This window comes from Notamacropus eugenii, chromosome 2 (assembly GCF_028372415.1).
Source record: "Notamacropus eugenii isolate mMacEug1 chromosome 2, mMacEug1.pri_v2, whole genome shotgun sequence".
Lineage (NCBI taxonomy): Eukaryota > Metazoa > Chordata > Mammalia > Diprotodontia > Macropodidae > Notamacropus > Notamacropus eugenii.
The window spans coordinates 218,387,194-218,411,173 of record NC_092873.1 but is presented as its reverse complement, the minus strand read 5'-3'; the positions used below and the strand labels follow the sequence as shown (position 1 = coordinate 218,411,173).

At 37.7% G+C, this 23,980-nt stretch overlaps 1 protein-coding gene across 17 annotated transcripts in view; it reads left to right on the top strand.

Annotated features, from left to right (window-relative positions):
* The window catches only part of SLC18B1 (solute carrier family 18 member B1), a 47,590-nt gene that overhangs the window by 2,557 nt on the left and 21,053 nt on the right, over positions 1–23,980 (top strand). For 4 of the 17 annotated variants that reach the window (XM_072643376.1, XM_072643378.1, XM_072643379.1 and 1 more), the window contains 5 exons: positions 8,147–8,286; positions 12,085–12,180; positions 14,870–14,943; positions 17,486–17,633; positions 18,764–18,920. In XM_072643376.1, the coding sequence (XP_072499477.1) occupies positions 8,245–8,286; positions 12,085–12,180; positions 14,870–14,943; positions 17,486–17,633; positions 18,764–18,920 (517 nt within the window). In that variant the 5' untranslated portion in view covers positions 8,147–8,244. Of the gene's footprint in view, positions 1–3,774; positions 8,287–12,084; positions 12,181–14,869; positions 14,944–17,485; positions 17,634–18,763; positions 18,921–23,980 lie in introns of those variants that run through there. The other 13 variants (XM_072643366.1, XM_072643368.1, XM_072643371.1 and 10 more) reach the window with 11 other exon arrangements.

The following is a 23,980-nucleotide window of genomic DNA, read 5'->3' as shown; positions in this document are numbered from 1 at the left end:
GCAAACGCTACAAATCAGGGCTTGACTAACTGTTTTGCTGATTACCTAGCCTTAAGAAAGTGATGAAAAAATATTAATAAGGAAGATTAAACTTAAAAGTATATCATATCTATAGTTTTTTTCCCCAGAGCTGGTTATTAAACATTTATTAGCACACCCCTGACAATTGATCCTCTTTCCTGTTTTTCTTAGTCTTCTGGTTGACCTCTTGTGTAGTTTTCTCATTGAATTTCTTGTTCATTTTTTGGTGTGGTGCAATCTTAAAGTTTTTGCTGAAGTAGTATGTGGGAGCCGAGCAGTTTGCATCTAGTTCACAGAGCTATCTAGTAAGCATTTAATAAATGCTTGTTAACTGATCAATCAGTCTCAAATCTAATCTAAATTCTACCTGCTATAATTTGAAACTCAGGCTGATCCCTTTGCTCTAGGGTCACTTCCCCTAAATGGTACATGAACACACACACACACATACACACATACACATACACACACACACATACACATACACACACACACACACACACACAGAGTCTACAGAAGGCTGCAGCCCATGGTTCCTCTTGAAGGGATGTTACCAGGGGAAGTATGAGTGAGAGGTTTGAGGGGGGAATATATGTATAAGTAGGGGAATGTTACTATAGGACAGCATAGAGGAAGAAGGAAATACTATATTTTTGGAAAAGACCAGAAATTTGGGATAAAGGGGTGGAAACAGAGGTCATCCTCTGTTTTTGGAGGGTTTTCTATAATTCTTAATAATTCCAGCTAAGAATGTTCTTCATAAATCCATTTGGCTTTGTTGCCATTGGCTTCTTGCAAATAGTCCAGGGGGACAGACAGCAAGTAACCATAACTTTATTATCTGCTATTTCAAGATTTGTAGAAAATATAAATTATAGCCAAAACAGCTCATAAAAAACTGTAGCCAAAACAGCTCATAAAAAACTGTTTATTTAGAATAATCTCTTTAATTATTCCTCTTCTGACTCTTCTTCCTTATGCCCCTTAAATATTGGTGTTTCATAACTTGGAATCCAAATTTTCACCAACAGCTTGTCCCCATGACCTATTGCCTGCAGGACAAATCAATCTGGCTGTTCTACTGGTACTTCAAATTTATTATATCAAAAACTGAATTCATTGTTTGTCCCATTAAAACTTCTCTACCCCCTAACTTGTTTCTATTTCTGTAAATGGCCACCATAGTATTGAGTATCCCAGCTATCAAGTTTGACTTCCCTCTCTCTCATTCCCATCCTTCTAATCAGTTACAAAATTCTGTTGCTTCTGAACCCTTATTGGATTCAGTATAGTGTAGTGGAAAGTATGCTGGTTTTGGAGTCTGAAGACCTAGATTGAAATCATTTCTTCAGTCAGAATGCCACTCTGCCATAAACTGCTTTCATAACCTTAGAAAAGTTGTTGAACCTCTCTAGGCCTATTAAGGGAAGGAAAAACAAAACAAAACAAAACCACTAAGGGATTGGCCTAGGTGGCCTTTATGGTCATCTTCCTCATTTTCGGACTTCTCTCAACTTCCAAGGCAACCACCCTAATTTAAACCCCCCATCTTGTCCTCCCTGGACCTTATTTACAGAATAACCTTTTAAAAGCCCTTCTTTCCTCAGGTCTAACTCCTTTCCAGTCAATCTACCCTTCACGATGCTGCACAGATAATCTTAGTATTCTCCTCTCTTGAAAAGGTTTAGTGGCTCCTACCTGTCTAATGAATAGAGTGTTAGTCCCAGCCATTAAAGATACTCTATAATCTAGCTTGGAATTACCTGCCTGGAATTACCTTATCTTTTTTGTTATTCAATCATGTCAGACTTTTTGTGACCCCCTTTTGGGGTTTTCTTGGCAAAGATACTGGAATGGTTTGCCATTTCCTTCTCCAGCTCATTTTACAAATGAGAGAACTGAGTCAGATGGGGTTAAGTGACTTGCCTAGAGTCACAGTAGCTGGTAAGTATCTAAGGCTAGATTTGAACTCAGGTCTTCCTGACTTCAGGCCTCAATCTGCTGAGCCCCCAAGTTGCCCCTTCTTAACCTTATCCACTTCCTTCCTTATGCTGCCTCCCTTAAATTAGACTACTTTCTGTCCCGTGTTCTGTGGCTTAACTCACATGGTCACCATATTAGGGATAAATATAGCATTCTCCTCCCAAGACTATCCATAGAAATCCCTCTCATCCTGATGAGAAGCAGCATGATATAATGGTTAGATAGAGCACTGGACTTGGAGTCAAGACCTGCACTACAAATTCTTCTTTTAATACTTGCTAGCTGTATGACCCTGGACAAAACACTAACCTTTCTGTGTCTTAGTTTCCTCATCTATAACATGAGAGGGTTTAGATTTGATGACCTCTAAAGTCCGGTCCAGCCTTAAATCTGTGCCTTCAAGACCTAATTTCTGATGCTACATCTTTCATGAAATCTTCCCTGATCATATCCAAAGTGAAACTGATCTGTCTCTTTTTTCTGTTCAAAATACTCCTCTTTGGAGTCTAAACTTCCTTAGCACTAGCCCAGCCCTCCCAGAGGTGTTGTCTTCTCTTATTCGAATGTAAGTTCCTTAGGGTAGGAGGAAGGATAGGAGGATTCAGTAATCCCTTACTGTATGCCAGGTACTGTGCTAAGTGTACTACAAGTATTTATCTCATTTGATCCTCAAAACAGTCCTGGGGAGGTAGATGCTATTATTACCCATGTTATAAATGTGGAGACTTAGACAGGTAGAAGTTAAGTGACTTGCTAGGGCCACACATCTCATTTGAAATCAGGTCTTTCTGACTCCAGGTCTAGGGCTGTCTTCACTGCACCAAAGATAGAGGGATTGTCTTGCTTGTTTTTATTTGTATCCCAGTGCTTAGCAAATTGCTGAAAACATATTTGGTACTTTAAAAATGTTTTTTCATTCATTCATTCCCCAAATTATTTCCCTGGATTTTGCATTTGCATTTGCACCTACCTCATTCTCAGATATATTCATGTCCTTATCTTGTCTTATATTTTAAGCACTTCGGAGGATCTTCAGCCTTACACATAATAAGTATTTAATGAATTCCTAAAATTGAATGGAATCATTAATGCTAAAAAATTGATAAAATCAATGGATATTTTTAAACCATGAAAGCCATACTAATTGTATTATCTATTTTAGATCAGTTTCTTAAAGATGTCTTTAAGATCATACATCTGGCAGCTAGACAATATCATTCAAACTGCTCAGCTCCCACATACTACTTCAGCAAAAACTTTAAGTTTGCACCACACCAAAAAATGAACAAGAAATTCATTGAGAAAACTACACAAGAGGTCAGCCAGAAGACGAAGAAAAATAGGAAAGAGGATCAATTGTCAGGGGTGTGCTAATAAATGTTTAATAACCAGCTCTGGGGAAAAAATGTAGATATGATGCACTTTTAAGTTTAATCTTCCTTATTAATATTTTTTCATCACTTTCTTAAGGCTAGGTAATCAGCAAAACAGTTAGTCAAGCCCTGATTTGTAGCGTTTGCCAATTTCTGAGGTGTAAATTCTAATCATGAAAATTTAATAATCAACTCTTAGCCAGTATGAGCTAACTCCAGCATGTCGTTGGTGCCAGTGTAGAGTATTATCCCAGAATAAACAGAGTAGAGAAAAACATGTGTAGCCTACAAAGCTCTGTGACTTGAGACCATGAGCAGAGGGCTCCCCTGAGAAAGCCCCAGTGTGTTCAGGAAAGCTCACAGGTGGGCTTTTAGAAAGTGCAGCAGGCAGCAATGAGACTGGAGCTGTAACATGTAGATCTGGACATCATAGATCTAGGGGCAATGAATTCCCCATCTTTCAAGTCAAGTCAAGAAGTATTCACTAAGTACCTATTGGTTACTAATTTCTAAGGATACAAATAAGGCAAAAGCAGCCCGTACCCTCAAAAAGTTGACAGTCTAATGGTAGAGACAGCATGAAAACAACTACAGATGAAGTGCAAATTTAAATAATGTGATCACTTCAAAGGATTCATTATTTAAACTATTAGGGCCCTCACTATATGTACAAACAAAATGTATACCATATAAATTGGAGACAATATCAGAGTGAAGGGAGACCAAGAAAATATTCTTGAAGAAGGTGGAATTTTTGCTGAAACTGGAAAGAAGCTAGGAGGCAGAGGTAAGGAAAGAAAACATTCCAGGCATAAAGCACAGTCCATGAAAACCCCAGAGCCTGGAGCTCATCTTATGGAAAGAATGCAGTATCACTGGATCCCAGAAGGACTCAGTTTAGGAAGGGCTTTAAAAACCACATGAAAGGTTTTACTTTTGATCCTAGAAGTGATAGGTATTTACTGGAATTTATTGAATAGGGAGATAACCTAGTCTGAACACTTTAGGAAGACCACAGAGTGTAGGATGAACCAACCAGCAGGAGGCTATTGTAATACCACAGATGTGAGGTGTGGAAGATGTGAACTGAGGTGGTAGTAGTTGGAGGAAAGAAAGGGGAAAGGTTCACACAGGACAATGTTGTAAAGGTAAGAATTGGGTAGAATTGGTACAATTATTGGAGGGGAGGGTATGCAGTTCTCCAGGGCTCTCTGATTTTGTTGATATGGGTGTGCTACATTGGCAGAGCCTTCCAGAACCTTGCTTCTAGGATGAAGCTTATGAGTTCGCCATTGTAAAGGAGCAAAATTTCATATAAGAGTACCACAAATTTGAGGTTATCTCAGGTTATCATTCGTCTTTCTTACCAAAATGGGACAGATTATTGAAAATCACATGTAATAAACAAACTTTGTTTAACAATATATTACCTACCACCACAAAGCTACAATTTGTAAGTACTATTCAAGTCCTTTGAGTTCTGCATTTTCGATTTCTTATTTTATTTGGTCTAAGATAAGTAGAGTGTCTAAGATCAAGTTATTGTTGAGTTGAGGGCTTTCAATGATGTAAAAATTCCTCCAAAGGGAGGAAAATAAACTGAATCTGTATTATCCCCAAATTTAATTGTCAGTAGTCAAATTAATATACATTCGTATGTTGTCACATGTTTTTTCAGATCAATCACATATCATATCAGTACTTTCAACTTCAGTAATAATTGCCAGGTAAAAGGTGGGGCCATGAAGACAATGATTTACAAAGATTGAGTGGGGGCTCTGGAAAGAACTAGGCTTCAAGTTTACCGGGCTGTAAGTAGAATTTGAGCACTCTAATTCTTATATCTCATTGTTGAATTCAGGCACAACCTTGGAGTCGAAGTGTGTAAAGCACTAACAGTTTGATACCAATAGCTTAGAACCCAAGACCTTCGGGGTTAATTTATCTTTATATTCAGCTCTTTTCCATTTCTAAACATTCTATGCTTTTTACAGTGCTTTAGAGCAATTTTAAAAGGGTGAGAAGGCACATGATTTAAAAGCCCAGCATTTGTCTTTCACCACAATAACCTATATTAATTTCCCACATCAAACTCCACGCATATATTTTGTTTTTTCTTGATTTTTAATTGACATGTGCTTTTTTTTTTTAGATTGAAAGAGGTTCGATTATATGCCAGTGTTAAACCAAACAGAAGTAGTACCACGTGGGTTAGGCTTGAATTCCCCTTCTCTCTTTGGCAATTACGGTAGTGGCCTGTACCTTTAAAAAAAAAAAAAGAAAGAAAAGAAGGGGAAAAAAGCTACCACCACCCCCCCCACCTCCATCTCCTCCAGGAACCCTTCTACCCTCGAGTGAGAGGCCGAGAACCTCCCCGCGCTCGAAGGATGCTCGGGCACAAATGAAGGGCGCGGAGAAGCGGGCGCTGATCGGGTGAAGGCAGAATCCCGAACCCTCCGGCACGATTCCGTCCCTAGAAGCCGCCGCGTTCCCGGCCCCGCAGGCTAGGGATGGACAAACCTCTGCAGCCGCCGGAGAGCAACTTAACCTCAGGTTGTCAGAGAAGTGGCGCAGTTGTGGTTTTGAGAACCTTCCGAAGGGGGTTCTCCCTCCCCTGCCCTCCCCAAAGAGAGGTCCGAGTCTGGAGGAGAGCTTCGGGATCCTTTCGTCCGGAGAGAAGTCCTCGTGACTGTCACAATAGTCATTTCCTGTGGGATATTGGGCTGTTGGGATAGATGACTTGTGAGCTCCTCCGTAGCCGTGACATCCACTCACTATAGTGTCTCCCAACCGGGAGTTTTGGCAAGGAGACTCTGTTTCCCTTTATGTCTCCTCTCTTCCCCGGCACTCTACTCCTTTCCTCTTCTCCTTCCTCACTCCGCCCTCCAGCTATTTTTCATTCTATTTTTTTCTGGGATCCTTTCCGGTCTCCTTCGGTAGTTCCTATTCCAGATTTGCTAGTGTGTAGCAAAGTGATTTGGTTGTTGGATTTTAGTTTTGTATCTATTTGGTGAATTTCATGGATATCCTGGTTTATGCAAATACAATCATTTCCCTCAAGGTTTCTCTAATTGGACCATTCTAGTTATTTACTAACCAATGCAGCTTTTTGGAAACATTTAGAGAAGACAAGCTGCAACTGTTTCTGCATCAATGACAGTTTCTTAGTAACTGACCCTCGAAGTATTGGGAAGTTCTCACATCTTTTTAACTAAATGAAGATCTAGTTCTGAAAATAAAAGCTAAATTAAAAGTACATGAGTCTATTAACTAACTTGAATGTTGTAGTCCTGAATTAAAAGCTAAATTGGAAGGCTGTTGTTTAGTCTTTCAGACTCTTCTTGATCCCATTTGAGGTTTTCTTGGCAAAAATCCTGGAGTGGTTTGCCATTTCCTTCTCCAGCTCATTTTACAAAAGGGGAACCTGAGGCAGGTTAAGTGACTTGCTCAGGGTCACACAGCCACTACACTTCTGAGGCAGGATTTGAACTCAGGTCTTTCAGATACAGGTCCTGGCACTCAATCCACTTTGATTACCTAGGTGCCCTAATTAAAAGTTACATGAGCATAATAACTAATTTGAATACCATAGACCTGAAAATAAAAACTAAATTAAAAGGTATGCACATTGCTAATATTGAAATATATATATTGCATGATTTCATATGTATGACCAATATAATATTGCTTGCCTTCTCAAGGAATTGAAAGAAGAGAATTTGGACTCAATTTTTTAAAAAAATGAATGTTAATTTTTTAGTTGAATTTGGGAGATCTTTAATAAAATGAAATAAATTTTAAAATAATAAAAGATACATGAATATATTAATTAGTTTCAATGTGATATAACTTCCAGATTTATAGGAATTTTTTTTTGTTAAAGCATACATTCTCTCCTGTAATTCTCCCACTGTCTGATTTTACTTATTTGCCTGTACCCTCATTTCCCTTGATGCCTTTAAATGAAAAATAATGAACTACCACTCAATTCTGTATGAAAAATTAATCTATTCTAGCATATGAAACTAGTCAAAAAAAGATTTGTAAATTCAACAGCAAAGTTCAGAAATTAATTCCCTTGTTTGGGGCACTACTAAAGAATATATGAGGCAACTAGATGATACAATGGATGGTGTTCTGGGCCTGGAATCAGGAAGGCCTGAATTCAAATGCAGATTCAGACACTTAGTAGCAGTATGACCCTGGGCAAGTCATTTAACCTTGTTTATTCCACTTTCTTGTCTGTAAAATGAACTGGAGAAGGCAATGGCAAAAAACTCCAGTGTCTTTGCCAAGAAATCCCCATATGGGATCAAGAAGAGTAGGACACAACAGAACAAAAACAAAAAATATGTGTCTTTTGTATAACATTCCCTTTAAACTAATTAGATGCTTTTGTAAATTTCTAGCTTGAAAAATTTATTGCCAAATAGATAAAAATGAAAATGGTATGTCTCTAAAATTACAGTAAAACAAGAAGGATATTGTGTATCTCAACTGCAAAAACTAATTGATTATTTCTTTTTTTAAACTATTGTTAATGTTAATTTTCTTATAAAAATAGTATTGAGTATAATATATGTATGTGTATATCTATAGTATATATGTGTATGTATCTATATCTATCTACATATGTGTATATATGTATGTGTGTATGTATATATCTATACCTATATATAGATAAATATACAGAGAGAGAGAAGCTAATGTGTAAATAAATTGGCTAGTAGTACCTCAATTTATATAACCTCAGATTGTTTGTATTTAAGATGATGGCCAGCCAGAAGCTGTCAGAAAAGAATCAAGACGTCTTTCAAGAGAACAGCTTTCTACACTAATATCTGCTGCTTCTATTAATTTGGGATCAATGATGTGCTATTCAATATTGGGACCATTTTTCCCTAATGAGGTAAGAAGTTTTTTTTTTATATCTTTACTCCCCACACCCCGTTAAAGGACAGAGGTAAATGCTGAGCTTAATTGTCCTCTTAAGAAAAAAAGGCATATGTTGTACTTTATATTATACAGAAGCTTTAAATGTCTTAGAACAAATATCAGTAGATAAAATCTTAACTTAGCAAAAAGATATTACACTAAGTCAGAAGCCCACTTATCTAAAGCAATAGAGAACTAAGATTTCACTGGGACAGAGAATTCCTGAATAAGGGAAACTCCCTTTACCCATCAATTAAGGTGGGCACCTTCTCTGCAACTTAATACTCTCAGAGACTTGTCTAGAGCATTGAAAGATATAATGACTTGTCCATGGTCACATAGCCAGAATTTCTTAGAGACAGAACTGAATACAGGTCTTCTTGATTCCAAGGCTAATGTTCTTTCCACTATAAAAAGAGTTAGCATTTACATAGAACTTAAAGGTGTGCAAAGTGCTTTATATGTATTTTCACAAGAACTTTAAGGGGTAGGTGCTATTATCCCCTGTTTACAGATGAGAAAATTGAGGCTGAGGCAGGTTAAGTGACTTTCCCAGGGTCACTCAGCTAGAAAGTGGCCAAGGCTGGATACTAATTCAAGTCCTCCAGACTTCAAGTCCAGTGTGCTCTGCCATATAACACAGATGCTTCTCATTTTGATATAAATAAATCCTTTACCATAAGAATATAGACAGTTTCTTGGAGTTGGCTGGCTTATATAATTGATTTCTTCTGAGTGGAACTTTACTGGACATTCTAATTTTCCTTCTTTTGAGTTATTTTTTTTGACAGGAAAGAATAACTGAGAATAACTTACCCTAGTGTTTTATTAGACTTTGGTTTACTGACTTACCAGTTTCTATTTACAAAATTTGGAAGTCATTAATGCTTCTGAAATAAGTCTTATTTTTAATTTCTTTCAGCACAGTGCTAGGTGGCACAGTGAATAGAGTGTTGAACTTGGTATCAGGAAAACCTGAGTTCAGATTTGACCCCAGGCACTTGCTAGTTATGTGATCCTGGGCAAGTTACTTAACCTCTTAGTTTGCCTTAGTTGCCTTAGTTTCCCTAATAATCATGTTACAGGTTTAAATGTCCTATGTTCCATTTATTATCCCTTCTCCAAAACCACTCTGAGTCTAGATTCTCAGCATTTTATTCCTAAAACTTAGCCTGTTTTCTTCCTTGTATTAATTTGATAGAAACAGTTCACAAAATTTCTTAATCACCTGTGTGATTAATAGGTCACATAAAATGTGGTTTTTATTCTACAGGGGAAACAGTAGATATGCATGTATGCAGATTAAAAATGTGAACATAAAAATGCAAATTATTGAGAGAAATGATGAGAAACACTGAAGCTAGGCAGGAGGTGATAAGAGCTTTAACATGTGGTGGAAGTGAAAAGGAGGGATTGAATACTAGGGCTGTTGGAAAAGGACAATCAACAGACCCTCTAAAACTTGCTGGATCTGGGAGCAGTGAGGGAGAGGCAAGAACCAAGACTGACCTAAGGTTTGGAAATTGATTCATTGAGTAAATGGTCTTACCATGGTGAATGAGTGAGGAAATTATGAAGAATAGTCTGTTTTAGAAGGAAAAGGATGACTTAGTTTTAGGTATTTTGAGTTAGAGATGATGGCAAGGCATTCGGATGATATCAAGCAGGACTTGAGAGATGATGATAATTGAGGAAATGAGAACAAATGAGATCATTAAGGGAGAGTGTGTGGAAAGAAAAGAAAAGAAAGAGAAGGGCATGATTTGGAGGAGATGACTGAACTTGGGAGTGTAGGAAGAGGAAGAAAACCAGGAGAAGATACACAAGGATCAGCCAGGGAGGTAAGGAGAAACTCAGGACTGAGCAGTGTCATCAAAAGAAATCAAGGAAAAGAGATGGAACTCAAAAGTGAGATGCTGCAGAAAACTTTAGATGCATTTTGAAAGGATATTATTGAACTTTACAAGTTAGGAAAGCATTGAGAGTCTTTGAGAGGGAAGTTTCAGCAAAGAGGCTGATTACATGGGAGGACTAAGTGACAAGGGACAGTGGAGATTTTTCTCCCTTCTAGGAATTTAGCAGAGAAGGAGATATGAGAGAGAGAGAGAGAGAGAGAGAGAGAGAGAGAGAGAGAGAGAGAGAGAGAGAGAGAGAGTTGGAATGGAAGGAAATTGTTTGGATGTTTGTTGTTGGTTTTTTGGGGGGTAGTAGTTGTTCCTTTGTGTGTTTGTAGGTAATAGGCAACCAATCAACCATTCATTATGTTCCTACTAGGCATAGGTGATACAAAGACAAAAATGACAGTTCCTGCTCTCAAAGAGCTTACCCTCTTGGGTAAGACAATAAGTATAGAAACACATGTACACAAAGTATAAATTCGGGGGTGAAGAGGGCACTAGTATCTGTGGATCTTAAAAGGCTTCATGTAGGTGACAGTGGAGCAGAACAGGGTATTCTAAGAAGCCAAGGTGAAGAGAAAGTATATTTCAGGCATGGAAGACAACCAATACAAAGAAATGAGATAGAGTGTTGTGTGCAAGAAACAAGAAAGCCAATTTGGCTGTACTGTATAGTGCAGGAAGGGTATCAACCAAAAAGTATTTATTAAGTGCCTCCTGTTTCCTAGAGTTGTTGGGAGGATATTTAGACACTTGAGGTTGGAAAATCAATTAGGAGACTCTTCAGAAAGCACAAGTAGATCCGCAAAGATTGAGATGAGAGAAGGGAGATGATAACTTTAGCAAGAGGGGATGAAAAGGGAAGGGATCAAGGCATAGCAAGAGAGGCTGGCTTTGGCAAAGAGCAGGATCATCTCCTCCTTCTGAGATGAGGGCAAGTGAAGAGTGGGAGGTGACACAGGGATTCTGAGGAGATTGGGTGACAGAGTCTATTTGCAGTGGCCCATAATGTGAGAGAGTATCCAGGAAGAAGTAAACTTAGGACACAAAAAAAGCATGTTTTTATGTAGCAGGTAGCATCTTTATGAAATTAGTTATATCAAAAGGTGGTGCAAACAAAATAGTTTTGATGATTCATATTTAAGTGATTCATGGATAATATCCATTGTTCAGTCGTTTTTCAGTCACATCCAACTCTTTACAGCCCCACTTTGGGGTTTTCTTGGCAGAGATACTGGAGTGGTTTACTATTTCCTTCTCCAACTCATTTAACAAATGAGGAAACTGGATTGAGTAACTTGCTGGGTCACTTAGCTACTAAATATCTGAATCCAAATTTGAAATCAGGAAGACATCTTCCTGATTCCAAGTCCAATCTCTATCCACTGTGTCTCCTAGCTGTTTAAGAAGAAAGTAGGGTTTTGGAGCATAATCCTTTGCAATTAATATCAAAGAGGACCACCTTCTCCTAAGATGGAATATTAATATAATGATCATAAGATCGTATATTTAGAGCTAGAAGGGAACTTAGATGCCATAGAATCTTATCCCTTCATTTTACAGATGAACAAACTGAAACTCAGAGAGGTCAGATAACTTGACAAAAATCCCACTGCCAGTAAGTGTCTGAAGCAGGGTCAAACTCAGGTCTTACTGACTCCAAGTCACTGCCACATTCCTATCAATGTTAATGCTGGGTTTTTATTCTCAGTAGATGCTGATCTTAATCTTGTGATTTTAAATGTCTTAATCTGAATCTAGCTTCTCTAATTCCTAATCCAGTGCTCTCTTTGCTAGGGCTTAGAAAATAAGACTATAATTCTAAAGATTTTATTTTGCATTGCTTATGCTAATATTTTGTTTTTCCTTTAAAGGCTGAAAAAAAAGATGTCAGCAATACAGTTATTGGAATGATCTTTGGATGTTATGCTGTGTTCAACTTGCTGTCATCCTTGTTATTTGGGAAATATGTAAGTGTTGTTAGAGTTAGTATGTAAATTGTAGTTGCATGATAATCATGTTTTCTTAATGATCTGTCCTTCATTCCATTTTATATAGGAGTGATCAGTGCTATATATTGGGTAAAAGAAATAATACCATCAGTTATTCTTCTAGTTACACTCTTGATCTCAGAAACAATGGTTTAAGTAAAGAATTTTTTGTCTTAACTATGTCTTTTAAATTAATTTGTATGTATTTCCCAAGTATAATAATAGCACATATTTATATAATGATGAGTAGTTATGTTATTTTGCATGTTGTTTAATTTGATCACAACAAAAGAGTTTGGCAAGTATTTTATGTATTATTATCCCCATTTGACAGATGAGAAAACTGATGCTTAGACAAGTTAAATAACTTGTCCAGGGTTGCACAGTAAATAAATAGAAAAGCTAGAACTTGAAATATATATTGGCAGAAGAAATACCAACACTGATGAAACAAAATTTTTGAAATATTAAATTGCATTTTAAGTATATAATTGCATTTTAAAAGTACTGTGTAGAGAGGCATCAGAAAATAGAATGGATCAAGAACTGGCCTCAAATCCCCAACGACCAGGGTTCAAGTTCCACATCTGGCATTTGGAGGATGTCTCTCAGTGCTCACTGAGGGGAGAGAGAAGGTGATCTGGCTTGTGGTGAATTTCCTCACCTTGTAGATCCCTGTACCAAACAACAAGTCCGCTGCCTTTGCTCTAATACTATCAGAACAGGGTTTTGCTGATTATGTCCAAATCACCTAAGATGGAGGTTTCCATGTGAAAGATGGCAGGGGCTGTGGTTTTCTGCAGCCTAGGTGATCTGGGCATGTTTGACAAAGCCTCATCATACCCTGTATGTCTCTGATCAGTCAATGAGCACTTACTGTGTGTTACTTTTCAAGTTGTCTCCTTTGAGCTCCTTGAGTATGCACTGTCTTTTGACTTTCTTTGTATTCCCAGCCCTTAACAGTGTCTGGCACATTGTTATTGTTCTGCCCAGTTTTCTGTGACCACATGGACTGGTTTTTCCCTCTTGAAGTTTTCTTGGCAAAGATACTGGAGTGGTTTGCCATTTCCTTCTTCAGTGGATCACCTTTTTTGTCAGAGCTCTCCACTATGACCTGTCTGTCTTGGGCTCATGATTTCATTGAGCTATGCAAGGCAGTGATACAGAAGGGGTATTTTTAGGCAAATAGGGGAAACTGACTTGCCCAGGGTCACATAGCTAGTAGGTGTCTGAGGCTGGATTTTTAACTCAGGTCTTCCTGTCTCCATGACCAGCACTCTATTCACTTCACCTAGCTGGCATATAGTAGTGGGTGCTTAACAAATGTTTCCTGACAGACTAACTGACTAACTTTGTGCTAAGTGCTGGAGATACAAAGATAAAAGTGGAAAAAGTCCTTTCCATAAGGGATACAGGAAGTCCCATACATTGAAATTTTAAGCTTTAGTAGTTTAAAGCTAGACTAATATTTTTGGGACGACCTGTATAAGTATACATATATGTACAAAATGAATGCAAAGTAGTCACTCTGTAAACACGCTTTTAGATTTCAAATCCCCAGCATGAGATTTGAAGGGAGCCTAAGAAACCAAGAGTTGGAGATAAGGAGGAAGACAGTGAGTCTGGGAATGGTGGACAGCCAGTAAAAATGCTGAATCAGGAGGTGGTGTCATATTTAGGAAACAACGAGGAGACCAGTGTCACTGGATCAGAGAATACATGGCAGGGAGTAAGGTGTAAGAAGATGGGAAAGATAGGAAGCAACCAAGTTATGAAGGGTTTTATTAGTCAAACAGAGGATTTGATATTTGATCCTGGAGGTGCTAAAAAGCCAATGGAGTTAATTTGTTGGGAGAAGGGGTAGAAATGTGACATGGTTGGACTTCTGCTTTAGGAAAATCAATTTGACTGCTCCAGATGGACCAGAGCAGGGAGAGACTTGAGGTGGCAGGGAGACCAAAAAGCAAGCTATTGAAATAGTCCAGGGTGGTGAATGTGTCATGCCACTAGTCTTGGGAGGGAAGGCTAGCAGCTGAGGGTATCAAGAAACACTTATCATAGAAGGTGGTGCTTGAGTTAGGCCTTGAAGGAAAGTAGTGATTCCAAGAGGCAAAAGTAAGAAGGGAGTATACCCAAGACAAGAAGGAGTAGCCAGTATAATGAATTAATTAAATTTAATTAATATTTTAAAATAATTAGCCTATAAGGTTGAAGCTCTCTTGTCCTGACTTGATACATAATAGCAACCCAAAAGATGCAAAACAGACAGCTGTTTTCATATTTCGATCTAATAGGAGGTAGAGTGCCACATCTGTCTCCCTCAGTTTCTTCACCTGTAAAATGAGGATAATATAATAGTACCCATCTCGTAGGGTTGTGAGAATAACATGAGAAATTTTTTGTAATGCACTTTGCAAACATCAAAATACTATACAAATGCTAGATGTTATATGACATAATCTGCCCCATACTCTGTAAATTCATTCATTGAGAAAACATTTATTAAATACTTCATATGTCAAATGCAATGTACTAGATACATGGGAGATATGAGGATAAGTCCTCTGAGTCTCTTAGTACAGTATTAGATATAATGGATACTCAGTTTTGTTAACATAGATATAGAGTTGGAGTAATTAACTCATTACTCTTATTTAACAATTTATAGCTTGTATACATTGGAGCAAAGTTCATGTTTGTGGCAGGAATGTTTGTCTCAGGAGGAGCTACAATTCTGTTTGGGTAAGTATCTGGCTTTCTGGGCTTGGCAGTTAGGTTGAACATCATCTTCAAAATCTGTATTCATTTTGAAATTTGTGTGGGTGCATTTAAATCAGCAAAAACTTATTTCAGTTTCTTCTTGTGTGACTGAAATTATGTTAAGTACTAATGGGAGAGATGGCAAAAGGTTAAAGATGAAGAGCTTTTCTTTCATTCTCAAGATGCTCAGATGGGTTAAATAACTTGTCTGAAGTAATATAATAGATAAATGGAAAAGCTAGAACTGGAAATATGTATTGTCCTCAAGAATGTCACAGTTCATTGAGGGTTAAACCACAACTGATATACAATAAACAACTGTGGAGTCTTTTGCTAACAAGTGTGAGAGCAAATTAGTAGAGAGAAGGCATATATGTATTGAGGGACCATAGTCATATAATCATCTGATTAAAATGAAGTAAAAATGTAAAAATCATTTACCAGACAACTCCTAGAAGGTTTCAGTGTTTTGCATCTAGTTTATTTTTGGCAGCCATCATTCAAAGGCAGCGTGGAGAGAGGTTACTTTGAAAGGCAAACATCTAGAGTCATGGTTTTCCTTCATTTTGCTTGCCACATACCCCCAATATCTTTAGTTCCATATATGCTCAATCAGTGGGCAACTAGGTGGCGTAGTGGGTAGAGTACCAGGCCTGGAGTCAGGAAAATTCATCTTTCTGAGTTCAAATCTGGACTCAAATACTTACTAGCTGTGTGACCCTGAGTAAGTCACTTAACCGTGTTGGCCTCAGTTTCCACATCTGTCAAATATGCAGAGAAGGAAATGACAAATCATTCATGTATCTTTGCCAAGAAAACCCAAATGGGGTCGTGAAAAGTTGGACATAACTGAAAATAACTGAACAGTAACAACAACCAAATGCTCATTCAGCCAGGTGGGACACAAAACTCTTTTGGGTTATATGAACATGAATTTTCAGTAACTCTTAAAACAAGGTCATGTTCCCCATTTAACCTCTCTGAGTACTTTTTCACCTGTAATGTGACAGAGAGACACAAGTAAGACTGTGAGTCACTGATCCATGGATCTACAACCAATCCAAAATTTACCTTCTATAACTAGCAACCACATTTTGTTCCCCTTTAGGTAAAATTCAAGTGTCAGCTCTCTTTCTCAGATGTCTTAGAAACCTAGTCTGAACATTCCCCAGGAATAAAATTAAGCATACAACTGGTTTGGCCTGGTGCCCTTTAGTATTGTGTGCCCAGGATTAAATCATGAGGTAATGGCCACAAAAGAGAATCCATGCCTGCTTCTATTCTCAACAAAACATTTCTCTAGTCCAACTGAAGTATAATTTTTTACTTTATTTTTCTTGCTTTTTTTTGCAACATGGATAATATGGAAATGTGTTTTGTATCATTTCACATGTATAACTGATATCCTATCATACTGCTGGCCTTTTTAGTGGGTGATGGAGGGACAGTGGGGAGGGAGAAATTTGGAACTCAGAATTTAAAAAGAAAAAGAATGTTAAAAATAAATAATAAACATTTTAAAATAATTTAATTAAAACAACTACAACATAATTAGAATTGAAACATGGAGAACCCAGGCAAGAAAAAACAGAATCCAGCTTGGATGTAGAAGATTATTAACTTGGGTACCACAAAGAGCCAAAAGCTTAGTTAGAACCTAGTCAAACTGCCTGTATCCTGTTTCATCTCTGTTGCAATGAAAACTAGACTTTTAAGAAAGTAGTAGGAGATGTGTTTAAAAGCGCACATATAATGTTATCACTTACTTTATGTTCACTCTGTTTTCTTGCCTTTTGAAAATTAGTTTAGGCAGTGAGAGGAGTTGGAAGAGAACAGAAGAAATATTGCTATGCTGAGCTCTGGCATTCTTATTAGATCAGTAATAGTATGTGGTTCCAGTTTTACAAAGTCCACTTTTAAGTCCCATCAAACTTTGATTACCATAAAGGTCCCCTTTAAGCTACTACAGTTTTAATGTAGTGTAGACCCTGGTGACTGACAGCAAGCCTGCTCTGAAAGGTATCAGAGGTACCTTCTCCTTACCTCTGGCCAGCCAGGGCCAGGGACTTGAGGGCAGCTCAAAGTTATGAAAGTTAAAAGTCTAAGCTGAGGAACCTGTAGCCATTCTGAGTGATCCTGCCCAAGCTGTTCTATGTTTAGGGTGGTACTAAGGGATTTCAAATCACTCTGAAGATGCTCAGTTTGCACCCTCATTCATCAATCTGTCAACAAGTATTAAATACTTCATTATGTGCCAGGCACTGTGGAACTGTTTGTGTGTTCTCTGAACATTATCTCAAGAGCTGGGGGAAAAAAAGAAACTGAGTCACCCCAAGACAAATCAAATTCTTAAAAATTGGTATTCTTCTTTACTATGAGAGTGTAACCCAAAGCAAACTTTTTAATACCTGTCCCTCAGTTCTTAAAGAAATTGAACATTTGCTTTGCTAATCAGGCTGTCATGCTGATCTTTTGACTGGGGCAGAATGCAGTATGTTTGAGAATTGCCTTTATTCTTTTATAGTATGTTGGACCGAGCTTCTGATGGACCAGTATTTATTACTATGTGTTTTCTCGTGAGAGTGGTGGATGCAATAAGCTTTGCTGCATCAATGACTGCATCGTCTTCTATTCTTGCCAAAGCTTTTCCAAATAATGTAGCTACAGTGATGGTATGTCTTTAAGTGAGTGCCAAATCTTTGTTGGCTCCTGAGTTGTTCCCACTTCCAAAGAGGCTGTGGGTCCTTCTTTCCATGCACTTTAATGTTTTCTTCTCCTGAAACTTTCGTTATGCTAGGTTCTTGAGAAGCAGGTTAGAAAGTAAGAGCCTCAGAGAAAGAAGGACCCAAATTGACTCTGCAAACATACTCATTGGGTGACCCTGAACTTAGCCTTTCAATGTCCCAGGCAGCCCTCTAAAATTATAATTTGCCAAATAGTTCAGCCTCTGCCTTTGTAGAAAGGGTTTTCTCACCAGTTTTTACCCCAGTGTGGATGAAATCACAGATCTGGATCAAAAAAATAATGCATTCCTATCTTATATTCCAGTGCCATAGAATTATCATTAATGACTCTTTGGAGTTGATTAGGAAGGTGTAACTCATTTTCTACAGCCTTCTGAAGATAGAGGTATATAAATATAAAGTAAAAGCCAAATTATTTCCTTCACCTCTAATTTTCTTTGAAACTAAATTTCATTTTCTGGCTTGGTAAAAGTATGAATGTAGCCACCATCACCCAATTTGCATTTGTATAAGATCTGTAGCACAACATGGAATATTGAATCCTAATCCTCCACTTTGAAATATTCAGAACTATAGGTCCATAGATGCTTCTTTTGGTCTCCTTGTATGGGAAAAGACAACCCTTTGGGCCTCCCTACTACCATGGAATTCTTGAAGATTATATAATGCATGGATGTAAAATAACCATACAGACAGTTGTGTCACATACCACTCTGATTTCTAGATTCTGTACTGCTGCTCATTTCTTACAAGTAAGCTTATACTTCACTTTTAAGGGCCGCCTTATCTCCTTGAAGAAGCACCTTATCAGTGGTGGGGTATTTTCTCTGCACCCGCTCCTCAGGCTTGCCACCTAAAAGCTCTACACCTATACCTTTTATTACCAAAAGCTACCATATCAGCAAAATAACTGTCTCTAGCTTAAACTTTGATGAGGGGAAATGACTTTATAGTAGTTTACTTTTGGGTGGTCTTTAAGTACTCAGTAGTTTTAATGCTGCCAGTGAAACACATTGACTTGGTGTTTTTTGATTTTTTTTTAATTTTCCTACTTTTAGGGAAGCCTTGAAATCTTTTCTGGGCTGGGCCTAGTTTTGGGACCTCCTCTAGGTGGCTTTTTGTACCAAACCTTTGGCTATGAAGTCCCCTTTATTTTTCTTGGATGCTTAGTTCTACTGATGGTGCCAATCAACATGTGTATTTTACCTAATTATGGTAAGACTGCATTTCTTACTCATTTTTGATGTTTGACCAGATAGAAGAGACTTGTGAATATATACCCCTTCCCCAAGATGTTGATGAACATGTGATTTATATTAAGCTATGTCTGTACTATGAATTACAGATTCTTTACTTTTCCTCTTTAGAAGATGCAGCTATTATTATAGGATTATATCTTTATTACCAAAAGGTAATCTAACCCAGGAGTTTTCATCTAATTATCTAATCCAGGAGTTTTAAACCTGGGATCATGAACTTGATTTTCTTATATTTTGTAACTGTATGACATGAACTTGATTTTTTAATATTTTGATTACTGTATCTTAAAATAATTGATTTCCTTTGTGATCTTATGTATTTTTTCATTTAAAAACGTTATTCTGAGAAGGGGCTCATAGGTTTCACCAGACTGCCAAAGGAGTCCATGACACAAAAGAATTTAAAAATCCCAGTTTAGTAACCTCTTCCATTGAGTATAGGCCCCTTTACAGATGACAAAACTGAGACCCATAGAGATTTAAATGATTTGCTTAAGCTGACAGGGTAATAAGTGACAGGTTGGTATACTCCATTTTTAAAAAATAATAGTTATGTTTTAGCAATGAAATGACATAGTATAAGAGCAAAGGGAACTCCAAATGACAACCCACAAGACAAGAAAATCTCACCATCCTGCAGGACATAGTTCTGAAAACTGTGTTGTTAGGTATGAGACTAGCTATAAGTAAACTTATAAAGAAAGCAAAGTTTGCCTTCAGCATGTGCTGTAGTGGCCATGCCTTCCCCAGCTGTCACTTTTTGCTACCTCAAGTCAAAATTCCTTTCCCTTCTTTACATTCCAGTTTCCCATTTCTCCACACTATACTTCCTCTCTCAATTAAGTCACAGATACCAGTGCTGACTTGCATTTCAGAAGGAGTTTCCTCATCCAGAAATTCTATATACCAATTAAATTCCTCTCCATTCTTAGTACTGAGTAGGGGAAAATTGCTGGTTTTATTCTGTTTTATTTATTTTTAATCCCTCGATTAAAAATAAAGATCTAATAACATTCCAATGTTATCTTTTAAAGGAGTCGTTTCTTATGTGTTAGAGGAAAGGAACAGGCCTATAATTTCATTGGCATTGGGAACTCCCAAGTGAGGAACTGTGAATGCAGGCTGTACCTTCTCTTCCTTTATAGGCTTTCGGAGGAGGCTTTTCCTTTCTTGCTTTTATCTAGTTTTTTGATTCTCTCTTGTTTTTTCTCTCAATTAAGTGTTCAAGTAGAGTATCCCTTCTTCCCTTCAACTTGTTTTGTTCATGATTTTTTAAATTTTCAGCACTTTTTTAAAAAAATAATTTCTTTCCTTCAATTCTCTTCTTTTTCTGTGTATTCTAGATTTTTATTCTTTGATTCATGACCCTTGTACTTATTTAGGCCTTTTTAGTCTCTCTGTTCCTCATGAAATTAAAACTTCAAAGGTATACCTATTTGGGTATCTTCATCTATACAGTTTCTTTGTCATTGTATGGTAGATCTTGCCCCCTGGCCTCCTTTTTTCTGCTATTTCTCACTCTTATAAATACCACTTTCCCATCAGTGATAGAAAGATTATCCTAGATAAGAATTTTCCTATGTCCTTGATTGTGCAAGTCGTTATTGACCATTACCATCCCTTTAGTAATTTTTTTTCCCCATTTGCCTTGAAATCTCTTCCCTGGGTCTCTGCTCTTCCTCCATTCTAGATGTCATGTATCCCCAGGAGCTCTGATTCCCTAAGGCAGGATGAATGGTCTCTAAGCACTAAATCCCTGCAGATCTTACCTATTGTAAGGTGCCCATTTCCCTTTATAGAATCTTTCTTTTTTCTAGAAGGAGCATTCATCAGTGGTACTCCCCTCCTACCGCTGAAATAACATTTCTCCTTTCTTTCTCCCTTTTTTCAATCTCTTCCTTTGCCTCCTCTTTCATCCTTTGGAAGGATATCTTCTCCCTGAGAGACTTCAGGATATTTTCGTTGTTTCATTGTTAGCCTTTAACTTGATTAGGGTATATCATGTATTCCCCTCCAACTTCTTCCTGCCCCATCCCCTTTTTCTGTGCCCTCCTATTCTGTAAAAAGACCTTACCCACTTGTAGGTGGAGTGCTATGAGACTTGCTCCATGATGTGTCAGGACTGTTTCTCCACAATCACTTATATCTGATTTCTGCTCTTACCCTTGTCATTGTTACCTCAGGTACATTTGGAAAGAAATGTTTCAGTGGTCTCTCTCTTGTTATGTTGTTATTATCCCTGGTTATTGTATTTGTTTCCTCTTCTTGTATTTCTGTTGTCTGTGGTATTTGAGAAGCAAATAATTTCTTTAGATCTGGTTTTCTCTCTAGGGATGTTTCAGACACCTCTTTTTATTGAATATTCACCTTTTTTATTAATAGATTCATATTTGTAGGGTAAATTTGGGCTGCTTCTTGAAGTCCTTTGCTATGGAATATAGTTTTCTCATTCCTTCTGTGGTTCTAGTCTTATGTTATTTGATTTTTTCTTCTGTATCTGAAAGTCTCTCAAGGTCACTTTCCAATTTGTTGCATCTCAGTGGGGTTATTTTTTAATTACCCTGTGTCTTGGAGTTTTCAGCCTAGTTTTTTGTTTTTGATTTTTCCTAGAGGTAATTTTAGATTTTTTTTGATTGGTAGTTTGTTTGCAGAGTTCAAAAATTCTTGACAGTATTCTTGTATTATTTCTTGCAATACAGCGTTCAGGTTTTTTGACTTGTGTTCTCCTGGGAACCTTGTAATAGCTACGTTGTCTCTATGCAGTTTTTCAATATATTTTGCTTGTATGGGGATACTGCTTTTTTTTAATGTTATTGCATTATGCTTTTTTTCTTCTAGATTGTCATTTGCTTCTGTGTATTTCCATTCCCAACTGGTTATCCTCTCTTGTCTCTTTGGCAAGGCCACTGTGAATTCAAATTTTCCTCTTTTGCCAATTATCTTTGTCATTCAGGGCATGAATTATAGTTTCACAATCCTTATTTCTCTTTTAAACCATGTAAGAACATCCTACTGTGGTCCCATGCTCTCTTAGGGAACCATAGGCTCTTTTGCCTCATTAGGCATTGATTCCTTTCCTTTGTCTTGCAATATTTATTCATAGGTGCTGAGTTCTTCTACTTGACCTGGAGGCCACATTCTCTTCTGCTATTGCTATCTTCCCTATTGGTTTATCTACTTATGCTCAATGTTTAAGTGGTTTTTTTTCCTCCTGAGATCTTTGCTAATTTCAGGGTTTTTTTCCCTTTATTTTCTTATTTAGCTCACTTTTTGACGGTAGTTTCCCTTGGGTTTTGGACCTCAAAGTGTCTCAGTCTCCCCCTACACTGAGTAATTCACCATTACCACCTTAGGTCTCTGCCTCAGGTGACTTCTTGGGGAAATAGAACGGACCCCTGATGGATACTGTGCTCTTTCCCTCAGGATTGATGGAATGCCACACAATCACACATACATCCTACCTCAATTCCCTTTGGTCTCTGGCTGATCACTGTTTTGGCAGAACTAATTTTTCTGTTTGCACCTCTGTGGCACTGGGGAAGAGGAGAATAGGTCAGGGTATAAAGTTGAGTTCTTTTGCAAACAGGTGGTTCAGCTTATACAATTGCTTCGTGGAGAATTGTAGGAGGTATGTAGAGAACTTCTGAGTGACCTTGTAAGGGGTCAGAGATTCTTCTCTGCTGGTAGTTCATCAGATTATTACCTTATTTGGGTTTTTGGTGTCTTAGACTGGAGACAGTTGAAATTTCTTTATCTCTAGGGCACAGTAACTATTTTGGAGAGGTTTAAGACATCATGAGGATCAAAAAACATCTAGGCCTCCATCTTGTTGTTTACCTCCTGCAGTATACTTATAGCAAAGCTACTTAGGTCTTTGCTAGCTTCTTGAGAGAAGGATGATTATGTAGTATGTATTTAATAAAATTTTTTAAATTGATTTGCTGCTTGGTTATATTAATGGATTTATGTTCTCACTGATGTCAGTACTCCCAGATTACAACCATCCACTCCTCTTCAGTCTGTGTGAAAACCCAAACTAACAAAGAAAAATCCCTAACTCCAAAGGAGCCCACTCAGTAGCCCCTCTCCTGCTTCTTACAACCCTCTAGGAAGCAGGGTTATAGGTCCTTCCAGTGTGCCAGAGTCTTTCCTCAGAAAGTCTTGGCATGGCATATATACCAATAAAGTAGGTGAGCTTTTTGTATGTTATCCTTTCACACTTGCTACCCAGCTCCTTTTCCTTTTCCATTCATATATCTCTGCTGTCTTTTACATGGATTCTCTTGTACAATTATCCATTGGTAATATACTCAAAATACTACCAGAGTAACTTCCTATAGGCCTTTCCTCATCACTTTATAAGGTATATGAATGAAGCAGTATTATCCGTTTTTTCAGATAATAAAACAGGCTTAAAGAAATTAAATAATTTTTCTAAGGTCATAAGGGTAGGAGCTAAGACTTGACCTGTTCTATATATTTAAAATTGCAGGGTTTATTTTCAGTGAATTAAATGCCTCTCTGCCAGAATCCAGCAAAATTTTGTTTTTGCCTCCTGTGCCTTGCTAAGATTTGTAAAGCTTTTATTAAATAGTCCCTGCGAAAACTCTTCATCTATAATCCTATGGACCAATATTAGATGCAATTGACAGTATTGTTTGTTTGTTTTTACTTATAGCTTAATAAGTTGTCGTTTCAACCTACAAATAACTATAGTAAAATAACTTTTAGATGTGAGGCAACCAGGTGACACTTTGGGGGTCTATGGCATGATCTTGTAAGGGATATGTGAGAATCAGAAAGTGGGAAGGATAGCCAATCACAGGCTCATCTTCAACACAATTGTACCATGCCCTTCCCCTATTATTACTTCACATTTTCCCATTACTGGTGTCTAATGCCTGTTCTTGAGCTTCAGCCCTACATAGTACTTATAACATAACTGTGGCTCTGATATCTGCAGCGGTCATGCAAGTAGAATCTACCCCCTGCCCCCAGGTCACTTGGTGGCTGTAG